Source organism: Chiloscyllium plagiosum, unplaced genomic scaffold (genome assembly GCF_037043375.1).
Source record: "Chiloscyllium plagiosum isolate Xiang-an unplaced genomic scaffold, Cpla_swu_hap1 HiC_scaffold_9, whole genome shotgun sequence".
Lineage (NCBI taxonomy): Eukaryota > Metazoa > Chordata > Chondrichthyes > Orectolobiformes > Hemiscylliidae > Chiloscyllium > Chiloscyllium plagiosum.
This window is the reverse complement of record NW_028270147.1, coordinates 73,488,445-73,511,773: the sequence shown is the minus strand read 5'-3', so window position 1 is coordinate 73,511,773 and position 23,329 is coordinate 73,488,445. Positions and strand designations below refer to the sequence as shown.

General features: G+C 39.6%; 1 protein-coding gene across 1 annotated transcript in view; it reads right to left on the bottom strand.

The window, feature by feature from the left end:
* Positions 1–23,329, bottom strand: part of stxbp3 (syntaxin binding protein 3) — a 66,422-nt gene that overhangs the window by 14,210 nt on the left and 28,883 nt on the right. Inside the window, exons 7-16 of the mRNA XM_043699711.2 lie at positions 21,496–21,662; positions 19,066–19,156; positions 18,380–18,504; positions 13,679–13,780; positions 11,901–11,958; positions 10,253–10,318; positions 8,557–8,637; positions 8,233–8,371; positions 1,216–1,319; positions 582–680 (exon numbers count right to left, since the gene is read on the bottom strand). Of these exons, the coding sequence (XP_043555646.1) occupies positions 582–680; positions 1,216–1,319; positions 8,233–8,371; positions 8,557–8,637; positions 10,253–10,318; positions 11,901–11,958; positions 13,679–13,780; positions 18,380–18,504; positions 19,066–19,156; positions 21,496–21,662 (1,032 nt within the window). The remainder of the gene's footprint in view (positions 1–581; positions 681–1,215; positions 1,320–8,232; positions 8,372–8,556; positions 8,638–10,252; positions 10,319–11,900; positions 11,959–13,678; positions 13,781–18,379; positions 18,505–19,065; positions 19,157–21,495; positions 21,663–23,329) is intronic.

Below are 23,329 nucleotides of genomic sequence, written 5' to 3'. Positions count from 1 at the left end.
GATTAGCCATGGGAAATGCAGGGTTACATGGATAGGGTAGGAGGTGGGTTTGAGTGGGATGCTTTTTGGAGTGTCGATGTGGACTCAATGGGTCAAATAGCCTGCTTCCACACTGTAGGGATTCTATGATTCTATGAATGTGGGACTGGAGAAGACTACAGAGACAGGTAAGGGTGAGGCCATGGAGGGATTTGCAAACAAGTCTGAGGTTTTTAAAATTAAGACATTATTTGACACAGCAGCCAAGACACAGTAGGTCAGAACGTACAGTGACAGTTACAGTCATAGGGAATGACAATGGAAAAGACAAGTTAATACCTGCAAAACTATTAAAAATATAGATTTAAGTTATAATTATGGAGTTTCAAATTAGAGCAACACACTATTGAAGTAAATGTAATTGGGAGCTGCTTGACTATATTCCAGGAACTATTTGTAATAGCAATGTTTGCAACTAAATTATGTTGTTATCATTATGAACAAACATTTTTAAAATATTCTAATGACTTTAATGCTATAAAACATAACAATGTATTCAAATAAAGAGAAGTATTGTGTATTTATACTTCAGATAATGTTACCTCCATGATATCTTTAATGAATGGTGTCCATCTGGAAAGCTGGTAGCTCTCCTCGTCACTGCGATCCTTCCGAGAAAGTTTATGGTTCTGACCATCAGCCTGGCAAAAGGCATGCATTAGTAGGGAAACATTTTAAGCAAATGCTAACAATATCATTGTCAGACATGATTCGGAGATGCCGGTGTTGGACTGGGGTGTACAAAGTTAAAAATCACACAACACCAGGTTATAGTCCAACAGGTTTAATTGGAAGCACACTAGCTTTCGGAGCGACAAACACCTGATGAAGGAGCGTTGCTCCGAAAGCTAGTGTGCTTCCAATTAAACCTGTTGGACTATAACCTGGTGTTGTGTGATTTTTAACATTGTCAGACATGATTATGTTCACATTTTTCAGTTAAATAAATTATTGGCCCTTCTGTGCAAAAAGGAAAGAAAAAATCTAAGAGGAGCTGACAGTAAAATTCATCTGTCGGTTTAAATTTGTCAATCAACACATTTCCTCCAAAGGTGATAAAATAGCTCCCATGGTTTTTAAAAATTCACTTCTGCCTCACTTCCAGTGTGAAGTCCAACCAAAACCAAATATAAAAATATGAAGTCATTTAATAACTGGTCTGATGGTTTAACTTACAGAGAAAATGGGTACGTCAAGAAACTTCCAATTTTCAATAATATTATGGTACTCTGTAACCTTTCCATGCTGGATAAGCTTTCTCAGGTTCTCCTCTGTAGTACCTTTAACGGAAAGCGAAAGCAAATAAGCAGTGATCATCTTATAACAGAATCCCATCAAATTTGTTTTACAAACACATGATCCATGTCACACGTAAACACTTGTTTCTAACTTCCAACAATACAATATGCATATGAATATGCCTGATAAGCCATTGACAGAGTCTTAGTGTGTGCCTGGCTATGAAGCTGGATAGAAACATACTATTTCATGGTAGGCAGTTCTAGGGTGGGGTCAGGGAAGGGCAAGAATAGATGTTCCAGATTCACCCAGTATTTCTCATGCTTATTTTGCAGAAACCAAGTTATTTCAGGCTTACACCTAGTGCACCATAAATATCACTTTGTGTGGGAACAGAGTATAACAAGGCCAGAATGCAATGAGGTACAAGTGCTAACTTGGAAACTGGGTGTAGCCTCCAGACGCTGGCGGGTGTTCAAGGCTTCAATTAAGAGGGCAGATAGATAACTGGCGAGTTTTTAAGGTTATATCCATCAAAACACAGTATTTGAACCAGTACAGGGGAGATAGAAGTATTGAATTAGATTTATAGTTTAACTTGCTAAACTACTTTGGTATAAGTGCTTTGGTACAGTCGATTGAAATTTTTTAAATGGAAACATAATAAGTTAAAGTACAACACAATAAAGCTGACAGGGCAAGTGATGTATTGGAACTGTAGCTGGGAGGCACCTGTGTGATCCATGTCAACCACATCTGCATTAAATATCTTAAGGAACTCCAGCTCAAATTTGAAGAACTGGAATCTAATCTTTAGATAATCAGGGAGGGGGTAAGAGTTACTTGGACTCCTATTCCTAAAGGCAGTCAAAGCCCTTCGACTAGGTACTTCAGATTTGGTCTATGGTTAGGACACAGGAGGGCGTGACTGCAAGTGAGGCAGACATGGAAATCCAGAAGGCAGCAGTGAATGAGCATAATCCTTCATTATTGTTCAACAGGTTCAACCTGTGTGCATAAAGGAAGCTAGGGCTGCCAGGAGGAAGAGTAAACAGACCATATTACTGGTACAGGAAGCCAGTTAATTGTGGGGAGCAAACTAGAAAAGTAGCAGTAGTGAGGGACAACATAGTCACATGGACAGATACTGTTCTCTAAAAGCTATTTGCCTGTCCAGTGCCAGGGGTGAGGATATTGCTTCAGGCTGGAACTTGGGAGTACAAGGGCAAAGGTCTGGTTGTGTTGGTCCACGTCAGTACAAACAATATGGATAGGACCATGGAGGAGTATCAGCTGAAGGAGTATGAGCAGCTAGCGGCTAAATAATAAACCTGAACCACAAAGGTAATAACCTCAGGGCTATTACCTGAACCTCGAGCAAATTTGCATAGGTTAAATAAGATTAGAGAAATGATGCAAGGCACAAAGGTTGGTGTGGGGAAAAACAGGTTTTGATTCACTGCTTACTGACTCCAGTTCTGGAGAAAAAGGGAGTTCATCCATTAGGACTGCGACTACATTCACCTGAACTACATTGGGACAAATGGGGACAGAGAGAACACGCAAAGGAAGTCTTGGAAGGTTGAGAGAGAAAAGTCAAGGCAATAGTTCAGGGTAGCAATGTGGGTAATACTTACCAGAGTGACACAGGAAGGGTCAAAACGTGCAAACATAAGAGAGCACCAGCAAGTACGATCAGAGTAGGAAAAAAGGGCGAAAAGGTTCTTTACCAGAACATATACTGCATTTCTTACAAGATGGATAAATTGTTTGAACAAATAGCAATACAAGTACATGATATGATAGCCATTACAAAGGCACCATTGCAAGGTGACTAAATACGTATGGTTACTTGATATTTCTGAAAGGACAGGATAAAAAGGCAAAGAGCTGGAATGGCTCTTCTAATAAAGAATGTGATCATTAGTGAGCAATGACCCTGCTTCAGGGGATCAAAATGTAAAGTCAGTTCAGTGGAGATAAATGTAATAGCAAAGGAAAGTCGTCACTAATGGTTTATCAGGCCCCTGACAGTAGCTACACTGTAGGACAGAGTGTAAATCAAAAAAAATACAATAATTGTGGGAAATTCTAATCTTCAATTAAATTTAACTAATCAAAAATTGGCAAAAGTAGCCTAGATGATGAGTTCTTAAGGTGTATTCGAGGTAGTTTTTTTCTAAACAATACATTTAGGAACCAACCAGGAAGCAGCTTAAATATGGACCTGGTAGTGTGCACATAGACAGGATTAAAGAATGATCTCATAGCAGTACATCCTCTATGTTAACAGCGATCAGAACATGACGAATTTCACACTCAGTTCGAGATGGAAAAACTTTCATCTATTTTCATGCTATTGTATTAAAATTAAAAAAAGGCAATGAGAAGGGTATAAAGACACAGTTGGCTCAAGTGGAATGGGACAATTGTTAAAAAGGTACGGCAATAGAAGAGGAGTAACATACATTTAAGGAGCTATTTACTAACTCTCAACAATGCATTCCACTAGAAAGAAAGATGCAATGAGAAAGATGTTTCATCCATACGTAACTCAGGAAGTCGAGGATGGTATAAAATTGAAAGTACAATTCTGCAAACAGGAGTTTAGGAATTGCTTTAGAAACATGCAAAGTACGACCATAAAAAAACTAAATTGGAGTACAGTTGAAAACTAGTAAGAAATATAAAAATAGATTACAAGAGCTTTGACATAAAGGAAGGAAACCTACCTAAAGCAAGTGTTTGAGCATTTGAGGTTTAGACTGGAGAATTAATAAAACAAGGAAATGGCAGGAGCTTTGAACAAGTTTTTTTTTAACTTGTTCTCACAATAGGAGGGACAGAAAGCATTCCAAGAATAATTGAAAATCAAGAAGCACGAAGGGAGGGAGGAACTTAAAATAATCATGATCAATAACAAAGGAAGTACCATGAAAACTAATGTGGCTAAAAGGTTGTCAAGTCCCCTGGACCTGACGGCCTGCATTTTAAAGACCGGAAGTGCATGCAGGTAGAGTGGATACGTTGGTTATAATTTTCCACAATTCCCCATTTTCTGGAGAAGTCCTAACTGATTGAAAACCACAAATACTTAACATCACTATTCAAGAAAGAAGGGAGATATTAAGCTGGAAATGTTTAAAGATTCACCAAGCAGAATAAATAAAAAGTGGAATCAGGAGATACCAATGTATCTTCCCATTCCACTTTAGCAAAGCCTGTCTTCATACTCTTGTCATTTTGCCTTTATTTAATTTTTAAGGCAGTAGCTTTAAACATCAATTTTTCACACTCACACTGAATGTGAAATTCTATCACATTATGCCCATTCTTATCTTTAATACAGCTGTGCTCAATGGTTAGCACTGCTGCCTCACAGGACCAGGGGTGTGGGTTCAATGCTATTCTTGGGAACCATCTGAAAGGAGTTTGCATATTCTCCCTATGTCTGCGTGGGTTTCTGCCAGGTGCTCCAGTTTCCTCCCACAATCCAAAGATGTGCAGGTTAGGAAGACTGGACATGCTATCAGGGAACCATGCTAAGTGGATTAGCTATGGTAAATACAGGGATAGGGTTAGGAGGGTGGGTCTGGATGGGATGCTCCTCAGAGGGTTGCTGTGGACTCAATAGGCCTAATGGCCTATTTCAACAACGTAGGGATTCTGAGTGTCATATGAGGTCATTAATTAGTCTTACATCTGTTACTGTGAAAATGCCAAAATCTATTATTTATATGGTAATAGCAGGACATTTAGAAATCATAATACAATTAATCATGCAGAGTCATCATAGCTATCAAAAATCACATAAGACAAAGTTATCATTTTTTGATCAGCACATGTTGTTGGAATCGATAGAGGTTTGGCTAACAAGCAGCTATGAACAGAAGCTAGATAGGCTCAGGTTGTTTTCTTTGGAGTAGAGAAGGCTGAGGGGAGAACCTGATAGAGGTGTTTCAGATTATATGGGCATATACAGGGTGAATAGAAAGCAGCAGTTCCCCTTAGTCAAATGGCCAAATACAAGGGGGCATAATTTTAAAGTGAAATAGAGGAGGTTTGGGGGATGGGAGAAAAAGCTTTTTCACCCAGAGGTTGGCGGAGACCTGGATTGCACTGTGTTGGAGGGTAGTTGAGGCAGGGAACCTCACAACCTTTAAAAAGTACTTAGATGATCACTTGAATTAATTTTCATAACATTCAAGGTTATAGGCCTAGTGCAGGGAAGCCCGATTGTATAGATTGTAGTAGTTTTGGCGATACAAACACAATGGGTCAAGATGCCTCTTCTGTACTGTATAATTCTATGATTCAGAGAACAGAGATTCAGGGATAATGAGTCATTTTCAAATTGGCAAAGTGTAATTAGTGGAGTGCCAAAGAGATCAGATTTGGGGCCTTACTTATAATGACTCAGATGACTGTATTGTAAACAAATTTGCTGATGACACAAAAATAGGTAAAAAAGCAATTTATGAGGATGCAAAGAGTTTGTAAAGAAATAAAAACGGGTTAAATAAATGGGTAGAAAACGAGCAGTTTGAGTATAATGTGGGAAGATACAATGTCCTTTTGGCAGAAATAACAGAAATTTAGCATATTATTTAATTGGAGAGAGACTCAGAACGCTGCAGTATTGAAGGATCTGGGCAGGCATTTTTTTACATGAATCACAAAAAGTCAGAATCCAAGTACATCAAGTGACTAGGAAACCAAATAGGTGCTGGCCTTCATTGCTAAAGATAGAGTACAAGAGTAAACAAGTCTTACTCCAGTTTTACAGGGCATTGTTGAGACCACACCTGGATTGCTGGGTAGAGTTTTGGTCTCCTTATTAAAAGGAGGGGCATTTTGCAATGGAAGCAATTGAGAGAAGGTTCACCAAGCCAATTCCTGATGGAAAGTTTTTTTTTTAAATCTTGAGGAAATGATGAACAGGTTAGGCCTATACTCATCGCAGTTTACAAATTTGAGAGGTAATGCTGTGCAAACATACAAGATTCTGAGGGGCATTTGACAGAGAAGAGGCTAAAATGAAGTTTCCTTTTTTGTGAAAAATTCTGAAACTAGGGGTCATTATTTAAAAATAAGGGGTCTCCCAATTATGATGGAGATGGAAGGAATTCCATCTCTCAAATTTGTTAGTCATAAGAATTATCTTTCACAAAAACCAATGGAATAAATTCAAGGCCAAGTTAGGCTGATGTTTGATTGACAAGGGTGTTTGGGGTTATGAAGGATAGGTGGGAAAGTAGAGTTAAATCCACAACCAGATCTGTCCTGGCCATACTTAATGAAGAAGCCAATTTGATCTGCCAAGTGGCCTATGCCTGCCCCTATTTGTTATGGTTGCCAGGCCATTATTATCTACACACCATAAACAATTAATTTGGCATTTCAGACTTGAAAAAAATGGGAATATCTAAGGAAATTCAGAACTTTAATGATTTAGGACTCATACCACAAGGACAGAGAGTGAAAGTTAAAGATCCTTGTTGCGTTGTTTTGGTAGCTTTCCCCAACTATCTTAGAAGTAGCTGCTTCAAGGCAGAGTAGAATTAATTCAAATTTTCAATGTCATCAGTTATAGTATTAATTTTTGGCTTCTTCTGAACTGTAACAAATCTGTGATTCTGGGAACATAACCATTGGGCGAGATTCAAACCAGTTTACAAGCTCTTTTTCAATAACTGGGTGGCATCTTTAAAAACAAAATCAAAGGTGTAAGGTAATTAACATAATATCGTTTTCATGACATAGGATTATAGACACAGCAAAACATGATATCATTTTATACATTCAAATTAGTTGAAAATTTACACTCAAGTACATCACTTAATAAAATAATTCTTCAGTATCTCAGGCTAACTGTATCTGCTTTACAATGAAAAGCTCCAGGAAATTCTGCACATTACAGGGGAAAGTACGTCCAATAATGGCACAGGAAGACCAATAAAGAAAGTCAACAAAATCTTCTGGTGTGTCTCAATGCAAAATGCAGAGCTCAAAATAAGGAATCCAAAATTTCCTATGGCTATCTAACAGATCTTAATTTCAATCAACTTGGAATCAATGCAACAACATTTCTGCTCCTTAAGCAAGAATTGTCTGGAAGATTGTCTTGCAAGATCAGGAAAACACTCACAAAAGTGTTGCCTTTTATTCCACTAATACTATAGATTTAAATAATATCTATATTCAAAATGATTAGAGCACCAGTTGCCACAACAAAAATCAAATCAATTAAACAACTAAAATATTATTGTAGATTAGATTAGATTCCCTACAGTATGGAAACAGGTCCTTTGGCCCAAGTCCACACCGACCCTCCAAAGACCCATTCCCCTCACCTATATTTACCCCAGACTAATGCACCTAACACTATGGGCAATTTAGCATAACCAATGCACCTGACCTGCACATCTTTGGACTGTGGGAGGAAACCAGTGCACCCTAGGAAACACACGCAGACACGGGGAGAATGTGCAAACATCCCATCAACAGTTGCCTGAGGCTGGAATCAAACCCAGGTCCCTGGCGGTGTGAGGCAGCAGTGCTAACCACTGAGCCACCATGCTGCCGAATAAATGTAATAAATGCAAATTATGGCAATTGCTGAATTTGTGAAACAAAAACAGAAAGTGCTGGAGAAACAAAGCAGGTCTGGCAGTGACTGTAGAGAGAGAAACAGAGTCATGGTTTTGAGCTCAATACAACTTTTCTTTAGAACCTGGTCTGAGAATCAGATTATCATCTTGGTTTCGTGTGAAATGATGGTAAATCGCAACCCATCACTACTATGAAAAACAAAGCTAATGAGTTGATGCCATTCCTGTGAATCCATTTATAAAATGTATTTTAATTTGTAAAATTGCTGACTTTTCACATCACTGAATTCATAAATAAACAAAACAAACCCTAGATTCCGAACCAATGTCACATTTACTATACCATTCATGTGGAAGATATAGAGCAAGATGATCCTTAATTTGTCATAACTTTTGATGGACTTATCCAGCAAAATGGGTAGAATGATTCTCATTGGATCCTTAATTTTTTGCCGTTGTGCATCAGCTCCCATGGCAAGGTCCTTAAGGAAAGAACACTTCCTTATTAATAATGGATGTCAACAAATTTTTGAACAAGTTTCTTATTTAGATAAATTTTACCAAAACCATGTTCAATCTTTTAATTACAAAATACCATTCATGAAACTATCATTTGTTTTGCAAAATTGTAATTTCCAGTGTTCAGAAGCTTAAGAATAACAGTTACCTGCTCAGCCTTGCAGAGTTTTTCTACTGTTCCATGGAAGTGCCCCATGCAATCTTCAGCCAAGTTCAGGTGAACTGTTTGCTATAGTGGGAGAAAGCAAGATAAAGCAAATATGTTTTCTTTAACTTCAATCAGATTTAAACAAAAAGCCCAAGTAAGTCCAAACTTAACGATCAAATTCTCTGAATTGAGGCAAAAAACTGCCCTTCGAGAAAAATACTGTCCTTCACCTATTATTGACAGAATTATAGCTCATTGAATCAATGAGGCACATATTTTATTGGTCCATTGTGCCATTTAATTTACATGACAATAAAAAGTAGTATTTAAATCTATAGTATTAGTGGAATAAAAGGCAACACTTTTGTGAGTGTTTTCCTGATCTTGCAAGACAATCTTCCAGACAATTCTTGCTTAAGGAGCAGAAATGTTGTTGCATTGATTCCAAGTTGATTGAAATTAAGATCTGTGAGAATGTGATTGCACTTGATATCAAGACACAGTTGACAGAGTTTTGGCTCACTGGTTGGAGTCATACCTAGAAAGAGGTCTAAGGACATCTCTGTAGGAATTCCTCATGGGCATGTCCTCAGCCTATTTCACCAATGACCTTCCCTCGATCATTAGGTCAGAAGTGGGGACGTTAACTGATGATTGCACCATGACTAAGCACCATTCCTGCACTAAAGCAGTCCATGTCCAAATGCAGCAAGACCTTGGCAATATTCAAATATGGGCTGACAAGTGGAAAGTAACATTCCCACCAGGCAAGGACCAAGCAATGACCACCTTCAACAAGGGAGAATCTAACCATCATCCACTGACAATAAATGGTGTTACCATTGCAGAATTTTACATTTTTTTAAAAATTCATTCAAGGGATGAGGGCATTGCTGGCTAGGTCAGCATTTATTGCTCATCCCTAATTGTCTACAGGGCAGTTAAGAGTTAACCGTATTGCTCCGGGTTTGGAGTCACATGTAGGTCAGACCAGGTAAGGATGGCAGTTTCCTTCCCTGAAGGACATAAATGAACCAGATAATTGACAATTGACAATGAATCCATGGTCATCAATTGACTCTTAATTCCAGATTTTTATTGAATTCACAATCCACCATCTGCTGTGGTGGGATTCGAATCTGGGTGCCAGAAGATCACCTGAGTCTCTGGAATAACAATCCAGGGGTTATACCATGAGGCCATTGCTTCCACTGAATCTACCATGATCACCATCCCGTGGGCTAGAAACTAAACTGTACTAGCTAGCTAAATGTATAGAAGGCCAAAGGTTAGGAATACTGCAGCAAGTAACTCATCTTCTCACTCCACCCCTGTTAGAACCTGTAATCTAGAAAACCACCTATTTGATCATTATCATCACCTCTCCCAATCCCTGCTTGGTGCCCAAATGTGTCCATATTTCTGTTTATTCGGGGATGTGTGATTTTCTGGTTCACCCCCAATCCTAATTACCCATGAGAAGGCTGTAATATATATTTCATTAAAACAAAATGCTCAAAACCTTTTCCCTTAAAATGTATCTAATTTATCACTATGAAAATGATTTATTTTCAGACTTCTATTCTCAGGTAAGATTACTCTAAATATGAGCAGATGTGAATACATTCATTCTGAAGAGTTATTACAATGCATTACACAAAATATGGAACTCAATTCAATGCAGTTTATTTTGTACCTTGGTCTTTTGCTTTCGGTAGTGGGGCAACTTTTTCATCATTTGTGATAAAGAGCTGAGAGTGACCTGCAAGACAAAAAGATTGCCAGAAAAAAAAATTAAAGGCAAGCATAACATAATGAGGCTCCACTTACAGACACTGACATTCAGTTTTGTTAATGTACATCTTGCTGCTGCAATTGTTTTGGAGATTTATGACAACAGTAAAATTAAGCAGTTGGTATAAAGGAATTGTTATTTCACAAGAGAATTACGGATCAGGGAGGTGTTTCAGCCATCTTAGTTAATCCATTCATATTAAAATCTCCATTCAGCAGCTCATTATTTTCTTGAAACACTCCAGGACTTTTCACTTGGATCTCTTTACATGTGACATGATCAAATATTCCATATTTAATTTTTTCACTTCCTTTTCTAGCTTATGTATCACAAAGACCATTTCTGAAATGTCTCCTTCACAGGCTGAAAAGCCTCTTCAGTTTGTCTTTCTGTTTAAGGTGCAACACAATGAGGAGTCAGCTTTGCAGCACTTCAGTGCATTATTTCCAGCATTTCAAAGTCTCTCTTATAACTTGGCAAATTGGAACTGGACACAGAACTCAAGATGTATTCTGACTGGAGCACTACATCAGTGTCTATACGTCCCATTGACTTGCACTCTACTGTTTAAGCAATGTCCTTCAATATATGTTGTCATGGTTTACTGTACTCAGCATTAATGGGTTTGTTGAGCATTGAGCTGATTAAAGATACTTGGATTTTTTTTCATTTGTTTAGTTTCAACACAACCATTCTTAGGAGTAGGTATCGCTCTTATGTTCCCAACCTATGTGAATTACTGTGCACTTTTCCCACGTTTAATTAACCTGCTGTTGGTTGATTCACTCATAGCATTTACAAGGATCAATTTGAAATTCCTCTATTGTCCCCATTTTGACATCATATGCAAATTTGCCAGCTTTCACCAAATTGCTGGTTGTAGATATTTATTGCCCATGCTTATGGATCACTAAGAACTAGGGCACAGTTCAAAACATGAACCAAAAAGTGCGTATAGCAGAGATTCACCACAATTAAATCCATGATTGAACAGGTAAAGTAGTAGCACAGGATGCAGAAAGTTGGTTTGTACACCTTCAAGTTTAGGAGATTGATGGATGATCAATTTTAGGCATTTAAAATCATTATGGAATTCACTAAGATAAATAGAGAGAAACATCTTCACTGATGTAGGAAATCTGAACAAGATGGTGGTGGGGGGCGTTAATTTTAAAATTGGAACAAAACTATTTAAGAGAGAGTACTGAAATAGTTAGAATCTACAAACGTTGCTGAGGTATTTCTTCCTCTGCCGAGTAACAGCTAAACCAAGAAACTCCATGCTTAAATAGGAGGGATAATTGTTTGGAAACAGATGAAGAAATTGCCACCAAACCTTTTAGGCTAACGTGGAGGCAAGGCTAGCAACCCAGAATTTACAATTATTGTAATTCAGGTTTTATAACTGTCATGTCAGTCAAGTTGACAAATGTGAGCAACTGAAATTGTTGCTCATGACCAGATTTCAATACTGACCATATATACACTTTGGGAAATCAACGTAAAGTTCATGGAATGCTAGTTATACAAAATGTGCATAAATATTTACCTTTCCTTCAGTAGTCTGATGGCTTTTGGAAAGTTCCTTTACCAACTTGGGAATTTTTCTATTTAAAAATAAAGTGAATAAAATGCTTATTTTTAAGTCAAAATAATTCATGTCATTGGCTTTTCCCCTGCTGTAAACCCCCAAGTTATTGGCAATGACTGAATTATTGGTCAATACCTCCATAAACTCTCTTTCAGAGCTGCAGTGCAACTGCAGTTTGAGGTTTAATAGGTCTAAATCAAAATCTTGGAACACTTCAGATCAACAGTTAATAGACAATTTAATCTAAAGCAACAACTGTAGTTGCTTCAGAAGTTTGACAATGACAAGTCATTATAATACTGACCAAAACAAATTACAGTAGTTTATTATAGCCTATTAATCAGCTAGTGAGGTAAATATTCTCATAATTAGAGTGACGCAGAATATATGGTTTAACTGAAATATTTCATCAGCTCTTGTATTTAGAAGAATCGAATCCCTACAGTGTAGAAACAGGCCCTTCGACCCAACAAGTCCACACCGACCCTCTAAAGAATAACCAACCCAGATCCATTCCCCTACCCTACTACTCTACATTTTACTCCTGACTAATGCCCTTAATCTAAACATCCCTGAACACTATGGGCAATTTAGTATGGCCAATCCACTTAACCTGCACATCTTTGGATTGTGGGAGGAAACCGGAGCACCCAGGGGAAACCCATGCAAACACAGCACTATTGTTTTGCAAAAATTATTGGAACTGATGCTTCTTCCCCGATTGTGTAATCTAAAGTGGAGGAGTGCCTAAAGAAAACAGGCTGATTGAATTCTTTTCCTCCTGAAACACAACTAGGCATTTGTGGCGAAGTCCAGAAGCTCAGAAACAAAGGCGAAAGAAGAATTTATATTTCTTTCCACCCTCCCATAAAACATAAATGCCCCACTGCAAGGATGCTGGATTTAAAATGCAAAAGTAATTTTGCCCCACTCAACTATACAGGACAGCATTTAGAAACCTGTCCAGTCCACAAGTGAAATCAGCTCCAGACCCTTTACCAATTGCAGATTTTATTTACCCTAAAATACGTAACTATCTGTTTACGTATCTGAAAAACTGTCTATTTCCCACTTGCTGAAAATGTGTTGCTGGAAAAGCGCAGCAGGTCAGGCAGCATCCAAGGAGCAGGAGAAGGGCTCATGCCCGAAACGTCGATTCTCCTGCTCCTTGGATGCTGCCTGACCTGCTGCGCTTTTCCAGCAACACATTTTCAGCTCTGATCTCCAGCATCTGCAGTCCTCACTTTCTCCTTTGACCAACTACAGTAATTGGGTTGTCACAATATGAACATTCATAATTTAAAAAACACAACTTTCATGTTCCTGCCTATTTTGATGGATTTTAAAAGATTATTGGAAATCCTGTGACATTGCACAAAGATAACATGCTATTTTAAAAGCTGAATACCAAGGATGCTGGAAGACAGCAGTTAAAAGAGAAAACACTGTAAATATACACCAAGTCAGTCAGCAACTATGAAGAATGAATCAGAGCTAAAATGTTGAATTAAAAACCAAAAGAACTGCGGATGCTGTAACTCACAAACAAAAACAGAAATTGCTGGAAAAGCTGAACAACTCTGGCAACATCTGTTGAGAGAAACCAGAATTAATGCTTTGGGTTGGGAGACCCTTCCTCAGGATGGTCTGAAGAAGGGTCACTGGACCAGAAGCATTAACTTACATTTCCCGGGAGAGAGAAGATAAATCGTGTAACAGAAGGAGTTTATACATACTCGCTAACTTCGGCAATATGTAAATGCCGCAATTTTACCCAGAGTTCGTCATCGTCATCCAAAAGGGCCTCTTTGGTTGTACTTTCATCCTTTATTTGGTATCTATTAAAATTACAAAAAAAGGACTTAATGTCCTGTCAATAAACACTGATGGCATTGCAATTCAGACTACCACATTCTGCCAATCTTTCAACAAGTTTATGTCTATCACAGACCTGCATATTTCAGACGCAAGGGTGAGGGAGGAATCAGACTCCCTTCTTATATCCTGTACGACCAAGGATGACACAAAATGAGCCTTGTGGTTTTATGCTTTAAAACCCCCATAATCACACACAAGCCTACAAAACTAAGTCCAAAATGCACAGCACTACTAACCCAAAAACTTCAATATTCACAATCTGCAACTTTTCAATGACACAAAAAGTACTTCATCTTTTTTGATAACTGTCTGTGTCCACACATTTGGGTGGAATGTGTTTGAATTTTATTTTTATTTTAATGCTAGTATTACGAGCATTAAATATGGATCTATTGCATGCATTACATAGAAGTTCTCAGGGGCAGGAATGGTTTCTGGATGTTCCAGGGTTTAGAGCATTTAAAAAGAATAGGGACGGGGGAAAAAAAGAGGAGGGGGTGTAGCACTACTAATCAGAGAGGGTAGCACAGCTACAGAAGCTTCCATTGTTGAGGAAGATCTGCCTACCAAGTCAGTATGGGTGGAAATTAGGAACAGCAAGAGAGCAGTCACCTCATTAGGGGTTTACTACAGGCCCCCCAATAGCAGCAGGGAGATGGAAGAAAGCATAGGTTGGCAGATTTTGGAAAAATGTGGACGTAGTAGGGTTGTTGTAATGGGTGACTTTAACTTTCCCAATATTGATTGGAACCTCCTTCGAGCAGAAGGTTTGAATGGAGCTGTTTTTGTAATGTAAGGTGGGTTCAGGAGGGTACTAACTCAGTACATCGACAGGCCGCGAGGGGAGAGGTCATTCTAGACTTGGTGCTCAGAAACGAGCCGGGACCGGTATCTGATCTTGTGGTGGGAGAGCATTTTGGAGATAGTGACTGCAACTGCCTCACATTCTACATAGCTATGGAGAAGGAGAGGATTAGGCAAAATGGGAGGATATTTAATTGGGGAAGAGGAAACTATGATGCGATTAGACATGAGTTAGGAAGCATGGATTGGGAGCAATTGTTCCATGGTAAAGGCACTATAGACATGTGGAGACTGTTTAAGGAACAGTTGTTGCAAGTGATGAATAAATATGTCCCTCTGAGACAGGCAGGAAGTGGTAAGATAAAGGAACCTTGGATGACGAGAGCAGTGGAACTTCTCGTCAAAAGGAAAAAGGTAGCTTACATAACGCGGAGGTAGCTAGGGTCAAGCTCAGCTTTAGAGGATTACAGACAGGCGAGGAAGGAGCTCAAAAATGGTCTGAGGAGAGCCAGGAGGGGGCACGAGAAAGGCTTGGCAGAACGGATTAGGGAGAACACAAAGGCATTTTACACTTATGTGAGGAACAAGAGAATGGTGAAAGAAAGAGTAGGGCTGATCAGAGATAGCATAGGGAATTTGTGTGTGGAGTCTGAGGAGGTAGGGGAAGCCCTAAATGAGTTTTTTGCTTCTGTCTTTACAAAAGAAATGAACTTTGTAGTGAATGAAATCTTTGAAGAGCAGGTGTGCATGCTGGAATGGATAGTGATAGAGGAAACTGATGTGCTGAAAATTTTGTCAAACATTAAGATTGACAAGTCGCCAGGCCCGGTCCAGATTTGTCCTCGGCTGCTTTGGGAAACGAGAAATGCAATTGCTCCGCCACTTGCGAAGATCTTTGCATCCTCACTCTCCACTGGAGTCGTACCTGAGGACTGGAGAAAGGCAATGTAATTCCTCTCTTCAAGAAAGGAAATAGGGAAATCCCCGGCAATTACAGACCAGTAAGTCTCACGTCTGTCGTCTGCAAGGTGTTAGAAAGGATTCTGAGGGATAGGATTTATGACCATCTGGAAGAGCATGGCTTGATTAAATGCAGTCAACATGGCTTTGTGAGGGGCAGTTCTTTGAGGATGTGACTAGAAAAGTTGATGAGGGTCGAGCTGTGGATGTGGTGTATATGGACTTCAGCAAGGCATTTGATAAGGTTCCCCATGGTAGGCTCATTCAGAAGGTCAGGAGGAATGGGATACAGGGGAACTTAGCTGTCTGGATACAGAATTGGCTGGCCAACAGAAGACAGCGAGTGGTAGTAGAAGGAAAATATTCTGCCTGGAAGTCTGTGGTGAGTGGTGTTCCACAGGGCTACTGTTTGTAATTTTTATTAATGACTTGGATGAGGGGATTGAAGGATGGGTCAGCACGTTTGCAGACGACGCAAAGGTTGGAGGTGTCGTTGACCATATAGAGGGCTGCTGTAGGCTGCAGCGAGACATTGACAGGGTGCAGAGATGGGTTGAGAGGTGGCAGATGGAGTTCAACCTGGATAAATGCAAGGTGTGCATTTTGGAAGGTCAAATTTGAAAGCTGAGTACAGGATTAAGGATAGGATTCTTGGCAGTGTGGAGGAACAGAGGGATCTTGGTGTGCAGGTATATAGATCCCTTAAAATGGCCACCCAAGTGGACAGGGTTGTTAAGAAAGATTATGGTGTTTTGGCTTTCATTAACAGGGGGATTGAGTTTAAGAGTCATGAGATCTTGTTGCAGCTCTATAAAACTTTGGTTAGACCGCACTTGGAATACTGCGTCCAGTTCTGGTCACCCTATTATAGAAAAGATGTGGATGCTTTGGAGAGGGTTCAGAGGAGGTTTACTAGAATGCTGCCTGGACTGGAGGGCTTATCTTATGAAAAGAGGTTGACTGAGCTCGGACTTTTTTCGTTGGAGAAAAGGAGGGGAGAGGGGACCTAATTGAGGTGTACAAGATAATGAGAGGCATAGATAGAGTCGATAGCTAGAGACTATTTCCTAAGGCAGAAATGACTAACACGAGGGGTCATAGTTTTAAACTGGTTGGAGGAAAGTATAGAGGGGATGTCAGAGGCAGGTTCTTTACACAGCGTTGTGAGAGCATGGAATGCAGTGCCAGCAGTAGTTGTGGAAGCAAGATCATTGGGGGCCTTTAAGAGACTACTGGACATGTATATGGTCAAAGAAATTTGAGGGTGCATACATGAGGATCAGTGGTCGGCACAACATCGTGGGCTGAAGGGCCTGTTCTGTGCTGTACGGTTCTATGTTCTAAGTAGTAAACATGTTTTTTTTAAACAGGGGGAGAGAGTTAAGGACGAAACCAGTGCCAGTTCCATCAAACATTATAGATATTTGGCTTACTGCTGAATTTGTTTAAACTATTTCCCTATGATTAAATCTGATCCTGACAATTAAAACTTACATTTTAAGTTTGATCAGGCTAAATTTCTGAATGGAATTGATGATAAAATAAAATTCAAACTAGCTGCAACATTGGCATAAAGACACAAAAAAGACATAACAATTCTAGAGATCATGTCCAACAAAGGTCAACACACTGAGGAAGTGAACCAGCAACATTTGTCATTTCTGCAAATTTTCTGCCAATGGAATTGAGCAAAATAGTGATTTACACCAGAACTGTCAATGCTTGGGTTTTGGAAATCTTTCACGCTGGTTCAAAAATGCATTTACTTGAGGAGGTGCCCAATCATAAAGGCCAGTGACACTTTTCTTTCCTTAAATTGCACCTTTTCAGGGATGTACAATACATTCCATTCAAATGTGTGGACACAGATATCTGTGACTACATTAGTCCATTGATGATGAGCTGCTGCTGCAGAGAGTGGTAGTCAATTGAAATCTCACTAAAGACCTGTTTCTCCTTTTGATGTTTTAAATACTTTAAAATTAGTTTAACCAAATCCAAATTCAGTTCATTGATCTTCCTTTTCATCAGAAGACCAATGGTCAGACAAGTTCCTGTTTTGATAGACAAGGGAATCAAGGGTAATATTCCCTCTAATTAGGGGCTCTTATGGCATTGTGGTAGTGTCCCTACCTCTAGTCCAGGAGACCCAGGTTCAAGGCCCCATCTGTCCCAGAGATGTTTAATAACAGCTCCAAACAGGTTGGTTGTAAAGTACCTTCCCCCTAATTATGTTTTCTGCTGCATAAACACCTGAAGTCCATGCACGGCAGTGGCTTCCAAAACTGAAAGTCCAATGCTGAAAATGGTGTTGGTGTGCCCACTGGGGTACACAGAACTGCAGAGTGGCTGAACTACTGGCAAAGGTTTAGACAGGGAAGTGGACCTGTGACCAGAGTCAGATTAGCCTTGATCAAACAGCTCAAAAGGGCCGAATGGCCTCCTCCAAGCCCAAAGTTCCTATAATTCTAAGTGAGACCACAGTCTGATCTGTTGTTGCAGCAACAATATTAAATGCAATAATTTTAAAGCCATTTTCAATCAACAATCAAATCACAATTAACGATTCTACTCAATAGCACTAGTTCTTAAAGATTTTACTCTCTCATTCATGCAAATGATTGAATGGAAATTTTGATTCACCTCAGCAAACCTGTTGTAGGGTCCACTGCATTCTGGATGCATTTCCCAATCGTAGTCCTCTCATAAACTCCAAGCCGTAATATTTCCCAACAATTACAATCTCCTCAAAAGCAGATATTGTTACTGAATTAAAAAGGCTTTCCAATGCTTACCTATAAATATTATTCTCAATTGTAACCAGGTCATATGCCATTGCTTGGAAGGTTAGCTCGTGCAATATCGTTGATACTGGGTCAAATCCACGGTCAACAATCAAAAGCTGTGACTGTGTTTTTCCCTGAAATGTTCCACACCAAAGTTCAGTTATTAACATACAATTCAAATGCACAGTCAGGTATAAAGTCATCGGCTCATCACCACACTCCCCCACAAACTGCAATTTTAAGCTAGCTTTCTAAAGGACTAATGTGTGCATTATATACCACCCAGGCTCCTGTCTTAATCAGCTTGATTATATTTTGGCCTATGTCACACCAGCACAACCAAATTAGATGCAAGTCTTGCAGGTCTGGGGACATGCCAATTTTTCAACATCAAAAAGGGATTATAATGAGGAAAAAGCATGGGAAACAGTGTTCGGAATGATTTGAAAAATGACAAACAGAGCCCAAGCAACACTAAAGCTGTGATAGCCCAGCACTGGGTGGTAATCTGAGCATCAAAAGCCTATCTGATCTCAAGCTGCAACAATGACACCAAACTGCATAACTGCATGCCAAGGGGACTGACATGTCACAAAAAACACATCCATCAACAACAAGCTTGCTTCCACGGTCTAACATCGAACCAAAGGCATTGCAATTGAATCAGAATTTATCAGAATTTACACTTTTCTTACCTTCATATTGTTTTGCTGATCTAGTTTGTAATATTCTGCCAACTTTTCCTCTACCATGTTTGCAAGACATTCTGCATTATTTTCAGTAGCCCTGGACACAATCACAAAAACATCAGAATAGAAATAAAATTTTGATCCAGTTCATCTTCCTGCTGTGACAGAAGGGAGTCAGGAATTAGAAGTCACCACAGAAGCTTCTGTATTTTTGGGATCAATTACTGGAGTTTGACATCATAAAAACCTGTTCTTGCTGGGCAAATATCTCTGCAACCACATTTTGTTCATTTCTTAAAGATCAAAATAATATTAACACATTAAAAAATAGAACTGCTGCAGAAGACAATAGATGAAACAAGGATTTGAGAAATCAAACAATGTTGAAACAATAAACAAAAACAAAATTTTCTTACAATGGACAGCAAGTCAGCAAGATAGTGTTTTGTGTGTATTCTTTTGTATGTAATATTCTGCTCAATTATAGCTGATGCAGTATGTGTACTTAGCAATACAGCCACACTTTACTTCAGCACTGGGGGTGTGAAGTTTGCTTTGACTATATCTTTTCAATCTTTGCATTTTTATTATACCTTTCACAACCTGCACAACTTTACAACCAATTACGTACTTTTCATAACTAATCCTGTTGTTCTGTAGGAACAGCAGCTATCTATGTGCATGCAGCAAATGTCCACAAAACAGCCACATAAGTGGCATGATAATCTGACATTGAGATGGCGACTGAGGGTCAAATACCGGCCAGAACACTTCAGCAAAAACAATGTTATGGGATCCACTTCAGAGGGCAGATAGAGCCGTGCTTTGTACAGGCATTTGAAAAAGACAGGGCTCCCAGCAGTTCAGCTGACCCTCAGTATTACACTCAATTTCGATCTTTGAGCTCAAGTTTCTGATATGAAACTGAAACTCATACTTCAGATTCAGTGGTATTGACAACGCTGTGGCTAATATGAAAACAGAAAGTGATGGAAAATGCTCAGCAGTATCTGTGGAGAGAAAAACTGAACTAATGTGGGCGGCACGGTGGCACAGTGGTTAGCACTGTTGCCTCGCAGCGCCAGAGACCCGGGTTCAATTCCCGCCTCAGGCGACTGACTGTGTGGAGTTTGCATGTTCTCCCCGTGTCTGCGTGGGTTTCCTCCGGGTGCTCCAGTTTCCTCCCACAGTCCAAAGATGTGCAGGGCCAGGTGAATTGGCCATGCTAAATTGCCCGTAGTGTTAGGTAAGGGGTAAATGTAGGGGTAGGGGTATGGGTGGGTTCGCTTCGGCGGGTCGGTGTGGACTTGTTGGGCCGAAGGGCCTGTTTCCACACTGTAATGTAATCTAATCTAATCTAATCTAATCTAATGTTACAAATCCAGTATGACTCTTCTTCAGAACTGGCGAGGAGGTAGAACTGTGACAGGTTTCAGATATCTGTAATTAACCTGTTCAGAGATGATGTGACACACCTCTGGAGTAAGTGGGACTTTAAACTAGGTCTTCTGGCTCAGAGATAGAGACATTATCACTGAACCACAAGAGGCCTGTGATGGTTTTTATACCGTTGAAAAAGGGCGGGGTGCAGGCCAGATGGAACAATAGCGAGGGTAAGGGATAGGTTAGTGGATGGAGATATAAATAGGAAAAATATATCAGGGAGATGGCCAACAACCTTTAGTCACTCGTCTTCACTTGGTGATTTCCAGTCTGACAAAATGCATAACTTGCTCCAAGACTCCAGATATTACACTTGAGCTATTTGCTGAGTGTGTAGGTAGCATGGGTAGGTAACCTATGCACAGAGTTTCCCCTATCTCTATGGGAAAGGGCAGAAAATAAAGAATATTTTCCCTAACTGTCCAAACAGTCAGCATCTTAAGAAGCAGACGTATGTTGTAGAAGCCGGACCATGTACTGCGCCTGGTACTAATAACCATTCTTCATGTGAACCTTGTCAGGGAACATTCACAGGAAACCTTAGCCTGTCTTTAACCATCATCCTTCCAGGCAAGAATTCCACGAGGAAAATCTATCAGGAGCAGGCACCTTGTTGTTTTATCCCATACTAGGCCAGGAAGTGCTGAAGCAAATGCTTGCCTACTTGAGGAGAGCTAAAAGCATGAAGGCTAAATAAAACCATGGACATTCTTTACATAATCCAAGAAATCTATTCAGAGCTATTGAGAATCAGAGAAATAAAGTGAACTCTAATAAACTAAACACCATCATCTGAATCAAACGGTTGCTATAGAAACTGCTGGTTTCAGGTTATGCAAATTAAACAGGTAACGATAGAAACACTGTGGAATTCCGATTGTACACAAAAACACTAGATACCAAATTCTTTGATAATTCATTTTATGCCACTGCCATTCAAAGAAAACAGCAAGCTCATCTCTTTTTTCTGGTAATAAAAGTGTCAAAACAGACCTGTAGTTATTTTCACGCTCCAGTCTGTATCGCACTCCAGGATTTTCATCCAAAGTTGCACATAGTGTCACAATTTTATCAGCCACCATCCCCAACGTGGTCATCTTATCTGTTGTTTCTGGACTATAGATGGAGTGAAATGCATTGGGAATGTCAAAGGTGAACACCTGATTGAAGATAGAAGAAAGGTTTATGAAGAAAAATCACCCTTCTGCCCAGGATTTTGATATGACACATTCATAAATATCCAACAGATGGTTTAAAAAAGTCCAAATTTGGATGTTACAAATATGGGGAAGCTAAGTGTTAACCATCAATATGAAGGTCTCTGCCAACAGTTAAATATACTACTCAATTGGAATTGAGTAGTATATTTGGCAGATACTTTACAATAAAGACGATGAAACCAGGAGTAGACCACAGTTACCACATGGAGATGAGAACAATAAACTTCTAACAATTATATCACTCACTTGATACTGAAAAGCATCCCATTCCTGAAACCCAAAGTTTTTAAATCTCTAGTGTTTGACTTCCTTTAAAATGAAACCTTCTAGTCAGACACAAGAAAAACCCCGAATCATCTTCCTTTAGCTGTCATTATATCTGTGAACTCAGAACCCTTTTGCTGAAATAAATGTAACTTTTCAAAATCAGCCAAGCCTTCAAAGTGACATGGCAATAGCTCTTGGTGAGATCTTTATAGAGACCTCTGTGGAAACTGCACAGCAGATGACTAACTGCCCCCAAATGTTCAGGATTTTGAGAATTAGCATGATACCCTGTGTCTACTACATCCCAGCATTGACTTCACAGGATGACATTTGTCCCAGAATTCTCAGATGGTGAGTGTGTAAATGTGTACGGCCTCCTTTTGCCATTACCCAGGAATCTTTGGAGCCTGTGTAAACACACAGTGCTGCTCTGCATGTGTAATCCAGAACTGGAGCAGTGTATGCAGCAGACACAGCCACAAGGCAGCGGCAAAACAAGTGCTCAGCACCATTCTCCCCCAGGATATGACAAAGCGTAGGGTAGTGGGTAGTGCTCTAACCTGATGGAAGTGGTACTTATGCTTAAGTCAAAGGGGTCAAGGAAGAGACCAGAGGAGGGGAATGATAACATGGTTGCCCAAGAGGAAGGGGGTTCTGTGTTGGGGAAGGAGCAGTCAGATAAGAGTAAAGGGGAAGTAAGCTGGGATGCAGGATGATTTTGGAATCTATACAGATCAGCTCCAGTTGGAGATTGTGTTCATTTTCCAACACCACACTTTAGGAAAGACATGACAGTTTTGGTAAGGCTGCAGAAGAGATTCACAAGAATAATTCCAATGAAGAAGGATTGCAGTTAGGTGGATAGACAAAAGAAACTGGATTGTTGTCCTTAGAATGAAATAGCTAAATGGAAATTTGACAGCGGTTATGTATGAAGGATTTAGATGAAGTAACTAAAGAAAATAACAATAATCTTTTTGGTCATGCTTGGATGCTTTATTTTGCTCATGCTTTTTTGCTAGACCTGGACTGTTTCTTTAGAACAGAGAAGACTGAGGAGGGACATAATTGAAGTGTATTACATTATGAGGGGCATGAACAGGGAGAGAGAGGAGTCTTTCCTCGGGTTGAGGGGTAATCACGGCGGGACATAGTTTAATACGCAGGAGATTCGGAGAGGATTTGAGGGGGAAAAAAACCTTTTCATTCAGAGGGCGGTGGGAATCTGGGACACACTGCCTGGGAAGGTACTGGAGACCGGAAACATTGCAACCTTTCAAAAATATATGGATGATCACTTGAAATATACCATTTAACAATATGAGACAAATGTAGGAAGC